This window comes from Leucoraja erinacea, chromosome 3 (genome assembly GCF_028641065.1).
Source record: "Leucoraja erinacea ecotype New England chromosome 3, Leri_hhj_1, whole genome shotgun sequence".
Lineage (NCBI taxonomy): Eukaryota > Metazoa > Chordata > Chondrichthyes > Rajiformes > Rajidae > Leucoraja > Leucoraja erinaceus.
Genome location: NC_073379.1, coordinates 38,931,922 through 38,952,155, shown reverse-complemented (window position 1 = coordinate 38,952,155; position 20,234 = coordinate 38,931,922). Strand labels below are relative to the sequence as shown.

Here is a 20,234-nt window from a genome sequence, read left to right as displayed (position 1 = left end):
CACAAACAATTAGTTGTGATTACATTTGTCCATGCTTTTTGCAAAGCTCCTCATTATCTTTTCCTATGCTTAGTCATCCACAATAAAAGCAAATAATGCAAGTACTAGAATTTTGAAATATACAAGGTAATGCCAGAACCGTTAGGCAGCATCGGTGGTATGAAACGTAGACTGATTTTCTTAAATTTGGCCTTGAATGTTGACATAATTTATCCCTCCAGATGCTAAACTCCACAGGTATAAGGAATCTTGCAGTTCTCTGTTCCAAAACATCTGTATTTATTATTGCATCCTCGTCTTAACTAATCTACGTGTTAGTTGCCCTTAAATTCCTTGTCCAATGTCAACAGAATGATTCAGTAGTTGGGAATGCAAGCTTTGTTGGGATTTTTTATTATCCCACAGAAGCCTGAGTGCAATGAGACTGGCTAGCAGTACTGCCAGGACTGTCTTGTACATATCTCACAGTACAGTTATTTTTAACCTTTTCTTTGAAATGGTTATCTTATTTGATTGAGCAACTTCCATGATGTTAGGGCATCCTGGTATTTATTTTGTAGTCTGATTAATTTAGTTAGTGGGGATCATTCCCATAGATATACTGATTTTTACTAACCTTCCTCTCAGTTACAAGAACATTGTATTCCTACAATACCAATGCGTTGCATAGTATGTTGAGATGCTACATCAGCAAAAATAACTAAGTGGCTTATTTCGTTGGTCAGCCAATGCAACAAGCTGTGCTTTTAACCGTGGTGTGGGTTGGACACTGCCTTTCCACTTTTGGAACCTGCCTTATGTGTGGATTAGTGACATGTAACTAATGTAAAATGCTGTAGAAGATGCTGCACAATCAGATATTGATGCATGCTAAATTCTTATCTATTTCAACAAAATAGTTATTGAAACATTAAAAAAATTGCTGTTTTCATAGTGTTTGCTACACCATGAGCTCTTGCAATCTGTGTTCTTTTGTTCATTGCAGATTGCAGAACTGGACCTGAGCACTGTGGTATCATGCTGCAGTGGTCCTAAACGTCCTCAGGACAAAGTGGCTGTGTCTGATATGATGAAAGATTTTGAAAGTTGTCTGACTGCAAAGGTGAGCTGCTAAAGTGTTTGCTATGAATTTCTATTGATATACATTAATGTTTTGGTTGAGTATAAACTGGCCAAAAGCTGCGAGCCAACTATGTGCTTATTTGAGGAGTGTACCTTCTAGAGTGAAGGCTGAGTTGAAGTTCCTTGGGTCTTAGTGCTTGTGACTATAGCTATTTACATTGAATAAGTTCAAAAACTGAATGGATACTGGTTACATTTATTGGTAGTTTCAATAGTAGATGTAATGTTCTTTGACCTCTAACTTGAGCGTTACCATGGAGAAATTAACATATTCCTCAGTCTTGGCCAATATTAGTCCACTACTACGAACGCTAATGTTCTGGAAAATGCTAGAGCAAAGGATCTAGGAATGCAGATGCATAGTCCCCTGCAAGTGGCAACAGGTATAGATAGGGTGGTCAGGGAGGCTTTTGGTACATGGGCCTTCATCTCAGGGAATTGAGTATAGAAGTTGGGATGTTATGTTAAAGTTGCACAACACATTGGTGAGGCTGCGTTTGGAGTATTGTTCTGCTATAGGAAGAGTATCATTATATTGGAAAGAGTGCAGAGAAGATTTATGGGCCTATCCCACTTAGGCGATCAATAGAAAAAACAGACGTACACGCGCATAGGAAGGTTGCCGCTGTAATAAAGACGGTCAGCACAAGGGGTGGTAAGTCCTTTAAAAGAGGGGGGCGGGAGAAGGAGTGGAGACAACTGTTAAGAAGCCAGACAACATTTAAGAAGCCAGAGAGACGTGGCTGTGAAGTTCGGCGGACATTTAACATTACCGGAAGGTTATCCTTGGTTCTGAAAACTACTGCTTACACTTTTTTTTTTCCACCAACGAGCCAATGAAATTCACCGGTCAGCACCGGCTACAGTTTAAGAGAACCTTCGACTTCCTGGCAACCCACTAGGACCTCCTTGCGACCCACCTACGGCTTGAGAATTCTCGCTACTCTCCATGGTGGCTTTATTCTAGTCGCTGCTAATTTTTCACATTGTTGAAAAATTCTCGGCGACCATAATGAAACCGCGACTGGGTCCCAGAATGTGGAAACTGCTCACGACCATGAAGGCGACTCCCCGGCAACCACCCATGAACATGTGGCGACTGCAAAGTCTCCTGCAGTCGCCTAAAAAGTTGCCGAAGTGGGACAGGCCCATTACAAGGATGGTGCCAGGACTCGAGGACCTGAGCTACAGGGAGAGGTTGGGCAGGCTAGGATTTTATTCCTTGGAATGCAGGAAGATAAGGGGTGACAACATAAAAATTATTTGGACATGTATATTGATAGGAAAGGTTTGGAGGAATATGGGCCAAACACAAGCAGATGTGAAGCAGAGATGGGGCATCTTTGTCGGACAAACTGGGCTGAAGAGCCTATTTCTGTGCTGTAGGACTCAAAATGGTAGCAAGGGCGGGGCATTAGAATATCTGGATGGGTGAATTAAGGTCGGTTGATCCATTTCTAATCCTTAATGTCTTGCAAATTTGAGCACACACTAAATTTTACTGAGTGTTTGTATATCTGTGTAAGCCCAGGAAGGCCAAATCAGAAACCAAATACTGTGTAAATCTAAGTTAAACAAAGCAAATGCTGGAAATATTCAATAGACTAAACAGCATCTGATGAGTGAAACAAAGCTAATGTTCCAGAACAATGATCTTAAATCGTAATCTTGTATCATCGGGTTTGTATGAATATGCCTATAATGAGATGAAATAAAAATAATATTTCTCACTTATCTATATTGTTTTTGCACATTCATTTATGTGAGCATTTTTTGTATGCTATTAAATTCTCATAATTATATATGTTAAACCACTTGCAATGAAACAAAATTATTTTCTCTACAAGATTCTTCTCGCTTCCTCCCATCTCCTCCTGCCCATTGCACCCATTCTTCTCTCTTCCTCCCATCTCCTCCTGCCCAGTTTAATCACATCTCCTAGAAGTTTTGAATGGAAAAGGATAAAGAATTGTAATAAAACTAAGATTACTTTGATTGTTTCTCTCCTCTCAACTCTAGCAAGGATTTAAGGGATTTCAGATTCCACCAGCCCGTCAAAGTGGCACGGTGAAGTTTGAATACTGCACACATGAATATGAATTGTGCCATGGCTCAGTGGTAATTGCTGCAATCACCAGCTGTACCAACACCAGCAATCCATCTGTAATGTTGGGAGCAGGTTTGTTACTTCCCGTAGTACTTGGTTATCTTGCTGGGCTTGCATTGAGTTTTGCTTGTGAAGTTTTTGCAGAGTAATATAGAATTCCTATACTATGCTGCAGATTCAGTTGATAATTTATTTCCCAAGGAGCATTACACTACGTATTTTACACCGCTGAAGAGCAGCTAAGTTTAGATAAGTCTTCTTTGTGTCCCTTTTAAAGCCACAGAAAGTATTAAGTTGAAGCAAAAGAGTTGCAAAAAAAACTGGTTAGAATTTATTTTTTGGTGTTGAGGGAAGTTTTGAGGTTAACTGGTGCCTAAGAAGGCTTTCGACAAAGTCCCACATAAGAGATTAGTATACAAACTTAAAGCACACGGTATTGGGGGTTCAGTATTGATGTGGATAGATAACTGGCTGGCAGACAGGAAGCAAAGAGTAGGAGTAAACGGGTCCTTTTCACAATGGCAGGCAGTGACTAGTGGGGTACCGCAATGCTCAGTGCTGGGACCTCAGCTATTTACGATATATATTAATGATTTGGACTAGGGAATTGAATGCAACATCTCCAAGTTTGTGGATGACACGAAGCTGGGGGGCAGTGTTAGCTGAGAGAAGGATGCTAGGAGGCTGCAAGGTGACTTGGATAGGCTGGGTGAGTGGGCAAATGCATGGCAGATGCAGTACAATGTGGATAAATGTGAGGTGATCCACTTTGGTGGCAAAAACAGGAAGGTAGACTATTATCTGAATGGTGGCCGATTAGGAAAAGGGGAGATGCAACGAGACCTGGGTGTCATGGTACACCAGTCATTAAAAGTAGGCATGCAGGTGCAGCAGGCAGTGAAGAAGGTGAATGGTATGTTAGCATTCATAGCAAAAGGATTTAAGTATAGGAGCAGGGAGGTTCTACTGCAGTTGTACAGGGTCTTGGTGAGACCACACCTGGAGTATTGCGTACAGTTTTGGTCTCCTAATCTGAGGAAGAACATTCTTGCCGTTGAGGGAGGGCAGAGAAGATTCACCAGACTGATTCCTGGGATGTCAGAACTTTCATATGAAGAAAGACTGGATAGACTCGGTTTGTACTCGCTGGAATTTAGATGATTGAGGGGGGATCTTATAGAAACTTTCAAAATTCTTAAGGGGTTGGACAGGCTAGATGCAGGAAGATTGTTCCCGATGTTGGGGAAGTCCAGAACGAGGGGTCACAGTTTGGGGCTAAGGGGGAAATCTTTTAGGACCGAGATGAGGAAAACATTTTTCACACAGAGTGGTGAATCTCTGGAATTCTCTGCCACAGAAGGTAGTCAAAGCCAGTTCATTGGCTATATTTAAGAGGGAGTTAGATGTGGCCCTTGTGGCTATAGGGATCAGGGGGTATGGAGAGAAGGCAGGTACAGGATACTGAGTTGGATGATCAGCCATGATCATATTGAATGGAGGTGCAGGCTCGAAGGGCTGAATGGCTTACTCCTGCACCTATTTTCTATGTTTCTAACGTGCCTCCTGTGCCTTTCTCTCCTGACTATCCATTTAATACTACTAGATAGTAATTTCAATGATTGTAACCAAGATTAAATTGTGGTCAGGGTCACTTTTATCTCACTTTTCTAGTGTCTGAACACATTTCCTTAAATTCAGCAACATTCAAGCGCACTGTGCCACACAGTGGTGAAATGCAAGTTTGCAACTACAGTTTATATCAAATTAAGTAGTTGATCCTCTTAATCCAGAGTCAATTTTGATTGAAACCTTGGGTATTTTCCAAGGAATGGGGAATCAGACGGGCATACAAACTGGCTGCTTAGGTTTTGGGGCAGGCACTTGCTCCACTGTTGTGCTGAGGATTGACAGCTCTCAGAAGAGATTAACAAATACCCATCAGGACTGATCCCAAATGCAAGAGAAGCGGTTATATTCAGATTTATAAATTTCTATTGAAACTGATCCACCACTTTCTAGATTTTAACAATTCTTGCTATGGGAAATTTCCCCAGTTTCCACCAATTCATTTAAATCTACAATTTTCAATTATCATCCAGTTTGCAAGAAGAAATACATTCTTTCAACTTGTATTTGATGCACACCGCGTAAAAATCTGTCCAGTTTTGAACATTTGATTATCGAAGAAATGGCTTAATGGAGGAAATAGATGGTGTAAGAAACTTATGAAATCACCAATTGGGCCTTCAGTAGCACAACAATATTCTCCTTTCATTCTAATGTTGTGATTTGTTCAGGAAATCTGCTTAATTTTTCTCCTTTCTCAATTTTTTTTGCAGGGTTATTGGCGAAGAAAGCAGTAGAAGCTGGTCTTGATGTTAAACCATACATCAAAACCAGCCTATCTCCAGGAAGTGGTGTAGTTACGTACTACTTAAAGGAGAGTGGAGTCATGCCGTATCTTGCCAAACTGGGGTAAGTCCAGAATTTGTCTGCAATTTATGTTAGCAGTCTTGGACCTGGCTGGGGATTTTCTGCAAACTGGTATTCTAATAAGTGCTGATAAAAGTGTAATCGTTTCTCAACTTCCTTCGACATCTGGGTAGAATTCCTGACTCATACATCAGAATTAAATCTGAAAGAATTTTGAGCCTCAAATCGAACCCAAAAAATGGACATTCTCATGTAGCCCTCTAAATCTGGTACATTAATAGTTTTTGTTTAAATGTACTACAGTTTAATTCGGACCCCTAATCCGATCTTGTTTTGGTACTTGACTTGGATGATCCAAACCTACTTTCAGACCATAGGCTTGTACGCAGGACCTTGGCTAAATATGCAAGAAAGACTTGTATGACTGCCATTTGTTCTGAATCCTTTTCCAATTATTTAAAAAGTCCAGTAATGTGATAGAAAAAATTGTTTATTTAGGAAATTTGAGAAGCAAACTGCAAAACTATATCTGAATGGGTTTTTTTAATCCATTCTGTGGCATTAAAGGCTGACTTGTGTCAGTACTTTCTACGTCTGTGTACAGTTGTCGATGGTCGCCCATGATAAGCAGACTTCACTTCACCACCTTTGAAGTTGGATGTTTCAGTCTGGAAAGAGCCGTGCCTGTCCTGTGTTGTTCCAACGTAATACATTGCAACACCCTGTCACCTACCAATACCTACGCTGGGTGAAGCCTGCCTAGGCTCTTAAGTTGAGTGTCTGACCCATTGCAGACCACTCATTGCTGGCATTCTTTTGAGTCAGTTGAATAATTTCAAAAACAGCACACTTCTGGATCCTAGTGCATTGCCCTTTGAGTAACCCAGGATCCCGCAGAAATGTCAGAAGTACTGTAACTTTATTTGATATATGTTGGTAGAATATTGGATGGAACCAATGGACGTGGATAGGATTGGAAGTTAAGACTTGCTGCTAATTGCTCTCATTGTGGCATTGATTTGTCTGCCAATGTGTTTGTATGGGAACTGTTACGCTAGACCAATTAGCAGTATTCTGATGTGGATAACACCAGTGCTTGTGATGGCATGCATGGTAATTGCTGGATTTGGTTAAGGAGTTCAACAAGGTGGTCTGTGAATGTACATAACGTTTAAAGTAGACCAAATAATGTCCAGCTATCAAAGTGCTTTGAAGTATCCTGAAGTTGTAAAGCTGCATTTAATTGTATGTAATACAAAATGTTAACTTGGAAGATGTAGGGAAATAGAGCAGTACTGTCACATTTTTAATTGTCCGATTTATGAGCTTATGTTTGTACTGTTTAGGTTTGATGTTGTTGGCTATGGCTGCATGACATGTATTGGTAACAGTGGTCCTCTCCCAGAGACTGTTGTGGAAGCCATTACTAAGGTAAATTACTGTTAACATCTTAGTCAGTTTATTTTATTGTCACGTGTACTGAAATATAATGAAAAGCTTATTTCTAGACTGTATTTAAAAGAGATCTTTAATTTCTGCGATGACCTCAGATTTATCTATTCCGGATTGCTTCTGGCTAACCTCCCGATTTTACCTTTTAAGTCCAAGGCAACTCTGCTGTCTGTGTTCTAGTTCACGTCAGTTCCTATTTGCCCATGACCACCACTGGCTTCTGGTTAATGAATACCATTTTTTCAAAAAATCTCACCCATGTTTTCAAATCTTTCCATGGCTACTCCTTTCCCCATTTCTGTCATCTTCTCTTTCCATTCAGTCCTTCAACTCTGGCATGTTAATGGTTTCAATGTTTAATCAGTTCACTGTTTACTGCTATGCTGACGGCTGCCTGGATATTGAGCATGGAAATGTCCTCCTCTTTGTTGCTTCTTTAAAAATCCACCTTGGGATCAGGTTTTAGGTTATCAGCCTTAATATCTTTGTGTAGCTTGTTGTCAAAACTTTTATGAAAATATTCCTGTGAAAAACTTTATTCTATTAGGCATGTACTATGGAAATATAATTTGTTGGTGCACCTGCACTTTATGCTGTCAAAGTATCGAATCATTTTGATCTTTTGAAGGTTGAAATGTTGAGCTATTTAACGTACAATGTCTCTGAATGCACAGGAAAATATGTAGACCAAAGAATTCCCAGCAATCAGAAATGCTTTGAGATATCCTGAAATTGTAAAACTACATTTAAATGCAAGTGCAGCTCAAATTGGAAGTTGAGAGAAAATGTTGAGGTACTATCACATTTTTAACTGACAGATTGATGAGATGTTTGTACTCTGTAGGTTTGATGCTGTTGGTTTCAGGTGCATGATATGTATTGGTAACTAACAGTGGTCCTCTCCCAGAGATTGTCATGGAGGAGGCAGTTTAAGAGTTTCTTCAAAAGACCTCAAGGCCAAAACAGGAAGAATTAACTTGCAGTAATTTTTCAGAGAGGCAAAGATACAACAAGAAACATGTTGTGATCTGTGTCCCTGATTATCTCAATGCGTTTTACGCACGCTTTGATAGGGAGAACACTGATGTGCCTTCCCGAGCCCCCATTCGCTGTGATGGTATTTCAGACTCAGTCACAGAGGCCGACGTCAAGAAATCCTTCAGAAGGGTGAACCCTCGAAAAGCGCCTGGACTTGATGGTATACCTGGTCGTGTTCTAAAAACCTGTGTGGACCAACTGGCTGGAGTTTTTATGGACATTTTCAACCTCTCACTTCTGAGGTCTGAGGTTCACACCTGCTTCAAAAGGGCATCAATTATACCAGTGCCCAAGAAGAGTAAGGTGACGTGCCTCAATGATTATCGACCTGGGGCACTAACGCCTGTGGTGATGAAGTGCTTTGAGAGGTTGATCATGGCGCAAATCAACTCCTTCCTCGACAAACACCTGGACCCACTGCAGTTCACTTACCGCCACAACAGATCAACCGTGGATGCGATCTCGCTGGCCCTCCACTCCGCTCTGGACCACTTGGACAACAAAAACTCATATGTCAGGCTGTTATTCATTGATTACAGCTCGGCATTTAATACAATCATCCCTTCCAAGCTGGTTCCAAACTCGCAGAACTGGGTCTGCGCATCCCTCTGCAATTGGATCCTCGACTTCCTCATTCTCAGACCACAGTCTGTTCGTATTGGTGGAAATGTGTCAGACTCGATAACAATCAGCATGGGAGCACCTCAAGGCTGTGTGCTCAGCCCCCTGCTGTACCCCCTGCACTCTATACTCATGACTGCGTAGTCATAGTGCGAACTCCATCATCAAGTTCGCTGACGACACCACTGTTGTGGGACGTATCACTGATGGGGATGAGTCAGAGTATAGAAGAGAGATCGAGCAACTGTCCATATGGTGCCAGCACAATAACCTGACCCTCAACACCAGCAAAACCAAGGAACTGATTGTGGACTTTGGAAGGAGTAGGATGGGGACCCACAGTCCCGTTTATATCATGGTTGATGGGTCGATGGTTGAAAGGGTCAAGAGCTTCAAATTCCTGGGCGTGCACATCTCTGAAGATCTTTCCTGGTCCAAGAACACTGATGCAATTATTAAGAAAGCACATCAGGGCCTCTACTTCCTGAGACGATTACGGAGAGTCGGTTTGTCAAGGGGGACTCTAACTTCTCCAGGTGCACAGTAGAGAGCATGCTGACCGGTTGCATCATGGCTTGGTTCAGCAACTTGAGTGCCCTGGAGAGGAAAAGACTACAAAAAGTAGAAAACACTGCCCAGTCCATCATCAGCTCTGACATCCCTTCCATCGAGGGGATCTATCGCAGTCGCTGCCTCAAAAAGGCTGGCAGTATCATCAAGGACCCACACCATCCTGGCCACACACTCATCACACACTCTTTTGTAGTCTTTTCCTCTTCAGGTAGAAGGTACAGGAGCCTGAAGACTGCAACAACCAGGTTCAGGGATAGCTACTTCCCCACAGCCATCAGACTATTAAACTTGGCTCGGACAAAATTCTGAACATTAATAGCCCGTTATCTGTTATTTGCACTTTATCAGTTTATTTATTAATTTGTGTATATATTTATATAATGAAATTTGGACACACTGATCTGTTTTGTAGTCAATGCCTACTATGTTCTGTTGTGCTGAAGCAAAGCAAGAATTTCATTGTCCTATCAGGGACACATGACAATAAACTCACTTGAACTTGAACTTATTCCAATAAACAGTAATGCTTAATGGCATCAGATTTGAAATAATATAATCTTTGTTCAGGGTGACCTTGTCACTGTTGGTGTGTTATCTGGGAACAGAAACTTCGAAGGCCGTGTACATCCTCACACACGTGCTAATTACTTGGCCTCACCACCATTGGTTATTGCATATGCCATAGCTGGGAGCATTCGCATCAACTTTGAGGAGCAGCCATTGGGTAAGCTACTTTTGTGCCTCTTTCATCCTTGGAATTGCCATAGAAGGAATTCCTGACCAAAAAATGAAATTCTGTAGGTAACCTTCAATTTATTCTAAAGATTGATTAAAAAGATAGTAATATTGTTCTCTGGGCAGCATTGGGAGATAGTTGCTTGCAAATAGTTTTTCGTTGGTTTCTCCTTTTCATTACGCAACAAACCAGAATTAATTCTTCCCTGTACCCTATATCCCCATGTCATTAACTCTGAAAGTGCAGCATTAAAAGTAGAGGTGTCTGTCGGTATGTGTTGTGTAACTTTATATATAGCATTTCCTACTTGGTCACATTCCTTTTTTTAAATAAATAATTCTTCTCAGAGCAGATTAAGTAGTTATCCATTTGACTGCTCAGTATCTTCAGCAGTTTGGTAATCTGCACTGAACCCTGTAAACATGGACTAAGAATAATGTGACTGCCACTGAATTAAAATCCTGCATACTACTTAACACAACATAATTTTTTCAGTTTCTATAGTGCTTTTCAAGTGCTTAGATGTCTCAAATAGGTAGTGAAGTATTTATGACATATAGTCAGTGTTGTGATGCAGCTGAGAATTCAGTTTCCACATTAGAAAATGTTGAATAACTTAACTGACCTCTAAATCGGATGACGAGTAGAATCGGAAAATATTTGATGGGAAGGTGCAGGAAATATTTTAAAGGGAGTGGCATAGATTTGATGGGCCTAAATGGCTGCTGCCATCACAAGGAAAAATGGAAATGTGAGAATCAGTGATATAAATGTAACCAGTATCTATTTTAATTATGTTGTTTGAGAAATATTAGTCCCCAGGAAAGTTCCTGGGCTGCTGTTTACATTAGTTCCATGGGATCTACTGTGTCAACCAGACAAGGTAGGTTAGACCAGATTAATGAGACTTCCAAAAACACCACATCTAAAACCGCTGTGCTGCGTGGAAGTGCCAAGTCCTTGCTTATCTAGATGGGTATTTAAACCTACATCTGACTTGGAGGCAACCATGCTTTCAGCTGAGGCATGCTTAGAAGAGCAGTAGCACTTTAATGGAGAAGTGTGGTAATTCAGTTGTAGATTTAGAGATTTATATGCACATAAAAAGATACTCTGCACATGAAAATTTTGACTGGGGACATATCCAGGTAGTAATTGATTTTATCCTCTGGGATGTTGCATAATGCAGCACAATTTAGTACTTGCAGCTGAGCATCGCTTTCCTTTTTCAGGTGTCAATGCAGAAGGTAAGAAAATCTTCCTGAGGGATATTTGGCCAACTAGAGAAGAGCTGCAAGCAATTGAGAGGAGATTTGTTATTCCTGCCATGTTCAAAGAGGTTTATGAGAAAATTGAGGTAAACGTTTTGGCTTTACCCTGAAGAGTGGAAAGATTAGTAACTTTTTAAAAGAAAAGTCAAAGAAAATCTGTTTTTTTTTGTTTGATAAATATATTAAATTAAAATGTAATTATGATATCAAGCTGTCATTTGAAATTCGGGCCTCACACAAAATGTTATATTCTTTAATGAATTGTAATCAGTAGCACAATCCTTCAGTGGGTTTGAGATTCATGTGTTGTAGATGAGAACTTTGTTGTATTTCCTCACAGAAAGGAAACGAATCCTGGAATTTATTGAATGCTCCCAATGATATACTATACACATGGAATCCTCAGTCGACATACATCAAGTCCCCACCTTTTTTTGAAAACCTGGTATGTACTTGTGGTGTTTTCAAGAGCTGGGGTTGAAGCCCCAAATCTTAAAGGGAAATATTTCAATATTTCATGATTCAATATCTCTGTAATATTCAGATAAATAATCTCACGGGGTGATAGAGATTGAGAGAGATTTGATGCATTTAATGCACAAACTGCAGTAATAAACAGTAAAGAAATGGGAGAATGTTTATTTCTCTGCTGACTTTCATGATTTCAGGATATCCTAAAATAGCTTATCAATCTGTAAATATTTTTTAAGTTTCGACAAGAAATGCAGTAGCTAATTTCCTCACTGCGAGATCCCACAAACTGCAATTTGACAATGAACAAATGATCAGTTTTAATGATGCGATTGAAGTTTATACAGGCTTCAGGAGATTCTGCTAGTCTTGTTTGAAATAGTGCCATGGAACCTTTTGCGTATACCAGAAATAATGGGTTTAGGATTAATTCTTCAAGGTAATGCCCCTGCCCCACTTAAGAAACCTGAACGGAAACCTCTGGGGACTTTGCGCCCCACCCAAGGTTTCCATGCGGTTCCCGGAGGTTGCAGGTGGTTGCCGGAGGTTGAAGGTAGTGAAGCAGGTAGGGAGACTGATAAAAACTGACAAAAGTTGCCACTCGGGTTTCAATTTAATCTTTCCCTCTCACCTTAAACTCTGTGCCCTCTGATTTTTAATTCCGCTACTCTGGGAAAAAGATCCTGTGCATTCACCCTATTTATTCCCCTTTTCATTTTATACACCACACTCAATGATATGTTAGTGTCATCTGTAAATAAAATGTTACTCTGTCATATTATTTATCAAATGAAATGACACACAGTCACATGGAAATATCTTAAGATGACCAAATTATTTCCTCATTTGGCATCCATGGCTATGAAGTATCTTTATGAATTGGTATTAGTAATGGATTGCCTGTATGTAACAACCGTAGTTGGTTTGCAGAATGATTCACGTAAGATACATTGCATGTCGATGTTTTAAGAAGCAATCTTGTATTTTTAAAATTTTGTCCAGACCTTGGATCTTCAACCTCGTAAATCTATCATAGATGCATATGTCCTTTTGAACCTGGGTGATTCAGTGACAACTGATCACATCTCTCCAGCAGGGAATATTGCAAGAAACAGCCCTGCTGCACGGTATTTAACTGATCAAGGGTAAGCACAGGTTGTTAATATACTATTTTAATGTTAATATTCACTGTGCATGCTGCTATAGGTCACTTGTCAATGTGGAACTTTGATGTCTGGCTTATGATCTGTGAATATAATACTTGACTTTCCACCTTGACACTTTTGTGTAACAGGTGGCTTAATTCTATATTTATGTTAATCGGTTGAAAGTGAGAGGAGGCAATGTAAAACTGAATGCTTTTGTGTAATAAATCTCTGAGAATTTAATAAAAGCCTGTAGTCACCAGGTTCAGTATCTTTACTTAGAACATAGGAGGCCATTTAGCCCTTCAAATGTGGTCTGAGTATGAGATTATGCCCAGTGTATGGCCTCTACCATCCATTCCGCATAGAGGAACTTGACAGGCAGAGTCATACAGAATGGAAATGGCCCTTTGGCCCAACTCGTCCCTACCAACCAGTACATGTGTCTTTTAAATGTTGTTATAATATTTGCCTCAACTACCTCCTCTGCAGCTCATTCCATATACCCATTGAGTGAAAAAGTTTCCCCTTGGGTTTCTAGTAAATCTTGTCCCTCTCGCCTTAAACCTATGTCCTCTGGTTCTTGATTCCCTATCCTGGGCAAAAGACTCTGAGCAATCACCCTTCCTACACCCATCATGATTTTATACTTTTTAAAATAAATTTTTAAGTCTTCAATAGAAGTCTTTCAATTGACCTTTAGAGCACGGAAGATTAAGAGGATATGTTGATGGAGTGTTCTTCATCTTCAGTGTTTTGAAATAAGGAGAAATTATTTCCTTATGGCCACAGGATTGACATTCGGCCGAACATGAAGAATATATTTTATCTGTTGGGAGTGGTTATGATTCATAATGTCCTGCTTAATAATAGAATGGAGGCCGAATCAAAATAACATGCAAAAGTGATTTGGATAAATATATATGTCTGAAGAAGGGTCTCGACCCGAAACGTCACCTATTCCTTCACTCCATAGATACTGCCTCACCCGCTGAGTTTCTCCAGCATTTTTATCTACCTTGGATAAATATATCAATCGGAAAGAGCAAGGTTGGGATGTGAGGAGCAATCTTTTGAAATTGAGGCTAATTGTTTAGCTCCTTCAAAGGCATTATAGCTTTATTTTTGTCATATGTACCAAGGTACCGTGAAAATCTTTTTTTTGCACGGTGTCCAGGTAAATCATACCATGCATGAGCACATTAGGTAGCACAAAACAGAAAATAAACAGTGCAGAATAGAGTGTAGGAAGGAACTGTAGATGCTGGTTTATACCAAACATAGATACAAAAAGCTGGAGTAAATCAGCGGGTCAGGCAGTATCTAGGGGGCGCCGCACTGAAGGCAGCCTCTGCCGACAGTCTGTCTGGTTTTTTTTTCTATCTTTTTTTATTTAGTTTGTCTTAAAAGTGTGTTTTGGAGTTTCTTAACTTTTTCTATGTGAGGGAGGGGTGTAGGGTAAGGGGGAAACCGCTTCCTAGTCCCTTCCTTGCGAGGACGCGACTATTCTCCGAGTAGGGTCCCCGCCCCCCCCCCCCCCCCTCTTTGCGGCCTACCATCTGGATTGGAACGGCCTTTCCTGCCGGGGACCGGACCAAAGCTTCAGCAGGGGAGTCGCAGCGCTGGATTCACCGCGGAGCGGAGCAATGCCTACCTGGATCGCCGTTTGAATCTCCGGAGTGCTGGGCCCGCTGCTCCAACATCGCAGAGCTGAGGGTTGAAGAGCTCCCAACGTGGGCGGCGCTGACCTCAACATCGAGGAGTCCCTGGGACCCTTTGCCGAGGGCCGACAGCGGGAATCTCCGCCCTGCACGGCCTGTGGACTCTGGGAGCCGCGGACTATGGTAGGAGGCAGCCGATTCGGAGGTCCAGGCAGGTTGTTCGGAGGTTGTTCTCCCGTTTCGACGTCGGAGTTCCATCATCCCGGCAGGGCGGGCCTGAATATCGGGCCGCCCGTAGTGGCGACTGCGGAGGGCTCGGGAGGCCCCGACCACGGGTGAACATTAAGAACAACAGAGGAAGAGGACTGACTTTGGTGCCTTCCCTCGCAGTGGGAAACTTTGATTCTGCTGTGTGGGGATGTTTTATGTTGGACTCTATTGTGTGTTGTGTTCTTTATTTTATTTGTATGGCTGCATGGCAAAACAAATTTAAATCTGAATTCCCCTAAGGGGATTAATAAAGTATTTATCTATCTATCTCTGGCGAAAAGGAATAGGTGACGTTTCGGGTTGGAACCCCTCTTCAGACAGGCAGTCTGAATCTGAAGAAGGGTTCCAACCTGAAAATACACGGGCCACACCGAGGTAGATTGGCTTCCCTCTGTTGTACCAGTGACTGGCTGGACATAACTAGAGGAACAATGGATAGTGATTATTGATCCAGTGATGAGCTAGGAGGACTGTAGAAACATAGAAAATAGGTACAGAAGTAGTAATACAAGGTGGACAAAAGACAGGTTGGTGAACAGAGGAATATGTTCATTGTAAAGCAAATTTGTGAGAGCTAAATTATGTTTGTTTTGTAGCTCATTGCCACTAAGACCAGTGTTACAAAATTCTAGAAGGAGATGCTTGCAACCTTACATAAGCAAGGTTTAGCTGTAGTTTTCAGTACAGTTCCTTTGCCTCCTTAAAATGGCAGGAGCCAATAATAAAGTTAGAATCCTGAGGTTTGAAACCAACCCAGTTGTTCAAATCGCAGTTATATCTCCTGTATAATGGCTCAAGTTACCTTCATGATTTTAACACTTCGTTTTGATTTGAGAGAACTGGGGATTGGATGAACAAAGACGGAAATTTTAAGGATGGAAGAAAGATGAGGATAAATGCTAAGAACCTTATACTGGTACTGTTAAAGTCGTGGATTTCTTTTAAGACTGGCACTTTAAACATCTGCTTGAAATATAACTTACATTTCTTGTCTTCTTTCAGTTTAACTCCCCGGCAGTTCAACTCGTATGGATCCCGCAGGGGCAACGATGCAGTTATGGCAAGGGGGACATTTGCGAATATCCGGTTGGTCAACAAATTCCTCAACAAGCAAGGGCCACAGACGCTGCACTTACCCAGTGGAGAGACGGTAAGTGAGAAATCAAATGTTCTATATTACTATCAACACTGAAATGTATATTGGACCCCAGTGACTGGGATTTGCACTCATTGTGTAGCGTTCATCCTATAGTGCCCTCCATAATGTTTGGGACAAAGACCCATCATTTATTTGCCTCTGTACTTCACAATTTGAGATTTGTAACAGAAACAAATCACATGTGGTTAAAGTGCACATTGTCAGATTTTAATAAAGGCCATTTTTACACATTTTGGTTTCACCATGAAGAAATTACAGCACTAGTCCCCCCCAATTTCAGGGCACCATAATGTTTGGGACACAGCAATGTCATGTGAATGAAAGTAGTCATGTTTAGTATTTTGCTTGTACAGTGGCGGCGCCTAATGGCAGCGGCTCGACTACAGTCGTCTGTCTTTTTTTATTTTTGTTTTGTTAAATGTATGTCTTGAGTTAGTTTTTATTATTTTTTTTAGCTGTGTATATGTGGGGGGCTGTGGGGGAAACCGTTTTAAATCTCTTCCCTGTGCGGAGACCCGACTATTCCCTGTCGGGTCTCGTATGTGGTTGGGCGTAACATCGTGGAGCCGGCGGCGACCTCCGGCCAGGACTAACCCGAGGGCTCCAGTTGCAGAGCCTGCGGAACTGACATCGCGGAGCTGGCCAACTTCGGAGCGGGAAGAGCTGTGGTGGCGTGCGGCTGCGACCTGACTTTTGGAATTCGGAGGCACCGGCCGCAGACCCGGTGGATGGGAACATCGGCAGCTCGCAGGTCCCTGGTGGGAGGCCGCTTTTCCGAGCTCCGCAACGGCGACTTCTCCTGCTGGAATCGCGGGTTTAAGGACATGGAGCCGGGGCCTAACATCGCCCGGCGTGGCTTAAACGGCCTCAGGGCTTACCATCGCCCGCCGGGGGCTTTAACATCGTAGCCCCAGTTCGCCTCAACACTGCAGTTGGACTGCTGGACCACGGGAGCAGGAACAAAGGGAAGAGATAAAGACTTTGCCTTCCATCACAGTGAGGAGATGTTGGAGACTGACTGTGATGGATGTTTATGTAAACTGTGTTAAGTGTGGGTCTTGGATTGTTTTGTAATGTAAAAAACTGTAGAAATGATATTTCGTTCAAACCTAGGCTTGAATGACAATAAATTGCATTCTATTCTATTGTTGCATACCCTTTGCATGCAATGACTGCTTGAAATCTGCGATTCATGGACATCACCAATTGCTGGGTGTCATCTCTGGTGATGCGCTGCCAGGCCTGTATTGCAGCCATCTTTAGCTTATGCTTGTTTTGGGGGCTAGAACCTTCAGTTTTTCCTTCATCAGCATATAAAAGGCATGCGCAATTGGCTTCAGATCGGGTGATTGACTTGGCCCCTCAAGAATTGACCATTTTTTAGCTTTGAAAAACTCGTTTGTTGCTTTAGCAGTATGTTTGGGATCATTGTCTTGCTGTAGAATGAACCAGCCGGCAAATGAGTTTTGAAGGATTTGTTTGAACTTGAGCTGATAGGATGTGTCTATACACTTCAGAATTAATTATGCTACCACCAACAGCAGTTGTATCATCAATGAAGATAAGTGAGCCAGTACCTTCAGCAGCCATACATGCCCAGGCCATTAAACCCCCACCACTGTGTTTCACATATGAGGTGGTATGCTTTGGATCTTGAGCAGTTCCTTCTCTCCTCTATACTTTACTCTTGCTATCAATGTGATACAAGTTAATCTTCGTCTCATCTGTCCACAAGACCCTTTTCCAGAACTGTGGTTGCTCATTTAAATACTTCTTGGCAAACTGTAACCTAGCCATCCTATTTTTGCTGCTTATCAGTGGTTTGCATCTTGCAGTGTAGCCTCTGTATTTCTGTTCATGAAATCTTCTGCGGACAGTGGTCATTGACAAATACACACCTGACTCCTGAAGAGTGTTTCTGACCTGTTGGACAGGTGTTTGGGGATTTTTCTTTATTGTAGAGAAAATTCTTCTGTCATCGGCTGTGGAGGTTTTCCTTGGCCTGCCAGTCCCTTTGCAATTAGTAAGCTGACCAGTGCTCTCTTTCTTCTTATTGCTGTTACAAATAGCTGATTTTGGTACGCCTAAGGTTTGGCTGATGTCTCTCACAGTGTTATTCGTGTTTCTCAGTCTCAGAACTGCTTATTTAACTGTCATTGGCACAACTTTGGTCCTCATGTTGATAAACAGTAATACAAGTTTCCACACAAAGGTGATGGAAAGACTGGAGGAAAGACTAGGTGCTTAGAGCTCTCTTGTACCTGCATTAAGGAGGCACCTGAGCAATTACAAACTCCTATGAAGCACGTGTCCCAAACATTACGTTGCCCTGAAATGGGGGGGTGGGGGGGGGGGAACTATGTATAAACATCGTTGTAATTTCTACATGGTGAAACCAAAATGTATAAAAATGGCCTTTATCAAAATCTGACAATGTGCACTTTAACCACATGTGATTTTTTATTTTACAAATCTGAAATTGTGGAGTACAGAGGCAAATAAATACATGATGGATCTTTGATCCAAACATTATGGAAGGTAGAGTACTTCTTGCTACACATTGAGCTGGTTAGCATTAATGCTGTTATGACATTTTTAACAAAGTTATGTTTTCCTAATCTGAGGAAAGACATTCTTGCCATAGAGGGAGTACAGAGAAGGTTCACCAGACTGATTCCTGGGATGTCAGGACTTTCATATGAAGAAAGTGGATAGACTCGGTTTGTACTCGCTAGAATTTAGAAGATTGAGGGGGGATCTTCTAGAAACATACACAATTCTTAAGGGGTTGGACAGGCTAGATGCAGGAAGATTGTTCCTGATGTTGGGGAAGTCCAGATGTTGGGGAAGACTGAGTTGGATGATCAGCCATGATCATATTGAATGGCGGTGCAGGCTCGAAGGGCCGAATGGCCTACTCCTGCACCTATTTTCTATGTTTCTATGTTTTACATACAAGTCAAAATAAATTATATTGTCTTGGTGATAATTGATAGTTGCACTTTCTGTTTTTTTAGGGCTATGAATGATTTTTTGGAATTCCTCTTTCAGCGCACAGCCAGAACCATTTGCCTTTCAGTGTGGTAGAGCTCAGCTGAAGAATGCATGTTACCATGCACTGTCCTTATAATCATCTGACACGCATGATGTGTACATGTTAAACAGCCTATTTGCATATTGCCATTCCATCTTGAATAAATATAAAGATATTTAAACACAATTTAGCTACAAATATATTGAATTGAACATAATTGGTTTCAGAACATTCTTTTGTCTCCTTTTCACCTCTAGCATTTGTCACATTCACCTCCACCCATCTGCCAATCAACCCCCCCCCCCCCCCCCCCCCCCACACATCTATCTACTCATCACTTGCCAAGCTATTTCCCTTTCTCAACTCTTTTCCAGCTTTCTCGTCTCCACTCAAAATCAGTCTGAAGCAGTTAGAAAAAGAATAGACAACAGAAAAGTTGTCTGCACATTCCTTCCACGGATACCGGGTGACCCATTCAGTTTTTCAGCACTGTGTTTTGGCTAAAATTAAACATCTGTAAATAAAAACTCAAAATTACATATATTTCTAATCTTTCATGTATCTTTAATCCTGATAGCTTGATGTGTATGATGCTGCAGAGCGCTATCAACAGGAAGAGCATCCTCTGATTATATTAGCTGGTAAAGAATATGGATCGGGTAGTTCAAGAGACTGGGCTGCTAAGGGACCCTACTTGCAGGTGAGTTGTTGGCATTGGACAGAAAATGTACAATCCTTGATCGCAAAAAGAAATACCAACTGTGACATCACTCAGTAGTGAGGACGTTGATTGGCCAGGAGAGTGAAAGCTAATGCAATCAAATAGAAAGTGGAAGGTTAATTCCAAAATTAGCCAAGTGGCAGGAAATAAAGTCTGCTTTGGCATGTAGAAGACATTTTCCAGTACCACCACTTTCTTTAATAATCACTTGTTTAGACTTAAATTTAAAGCTTGAAGAAGAAATTGGGAGATGATACAAAAATTGGCAGTGGCTGAAGTGAGGAGTAGAATTTTAGAATGAAGATTGTGGATTCTACATATGGATACACCAATGAGCTTGAAAAGAAGCATAAGCAATCATTTTATTTTATTTTTGAAACTAGCCCAATTTGTACCCAGATGTAATCCAAATGGAAGCTG

At 41.4% G+C, this 20,234-nt stretch overlaps 1 protein-coding gene across 1 annotated transcript in view; it reads left to right on the top strand.

The window, feature by feature from the left end:
• The window catches only part of aco1 (aconitase 1, soluble), a 50,821-nt gene that overhangs the window by 25,199 nt on the left and 5,388 nt on the right, over positions 1-20,234 (top strand). Inside the window, exons 10-19 of the mRNA XM_055632463.1 lie at positions 986-1,102; positions 3,142-3,301; positions 5,569-5,704; positions 7,009-7,093; positions 9,914-10,070; positions 11,315-11,439; positions 11,694-11,798; positions 12,827-12,969; positions 15,903-16,050; positions 19,671-19,793. Coding sequence (XP_055488438.1) covers positions 986-1,102; positions 3,142-3,301; positions 5,569-5,704; positions 7,009-7,093; positions 9,914-10,070; positions 11,315-11,439; positions 11,694-11,798; positions 12,827-12,969; positions 15,903-16,050; positions 19,671-19,793 — 1,299 coding nt within the window. The remainder of the gene's footprint in view (positions 1-985; positions 1,103-3,141; positions 3,302-5,568; positions 5,705-7,008; positions 7,094-9,913; positions 10,071-11,314; positions 11,440-11,693; positions 11,799-12,826; positions 12,970-15,902; positions 16,051-19,670; positions 19,794-20,234) is intronic.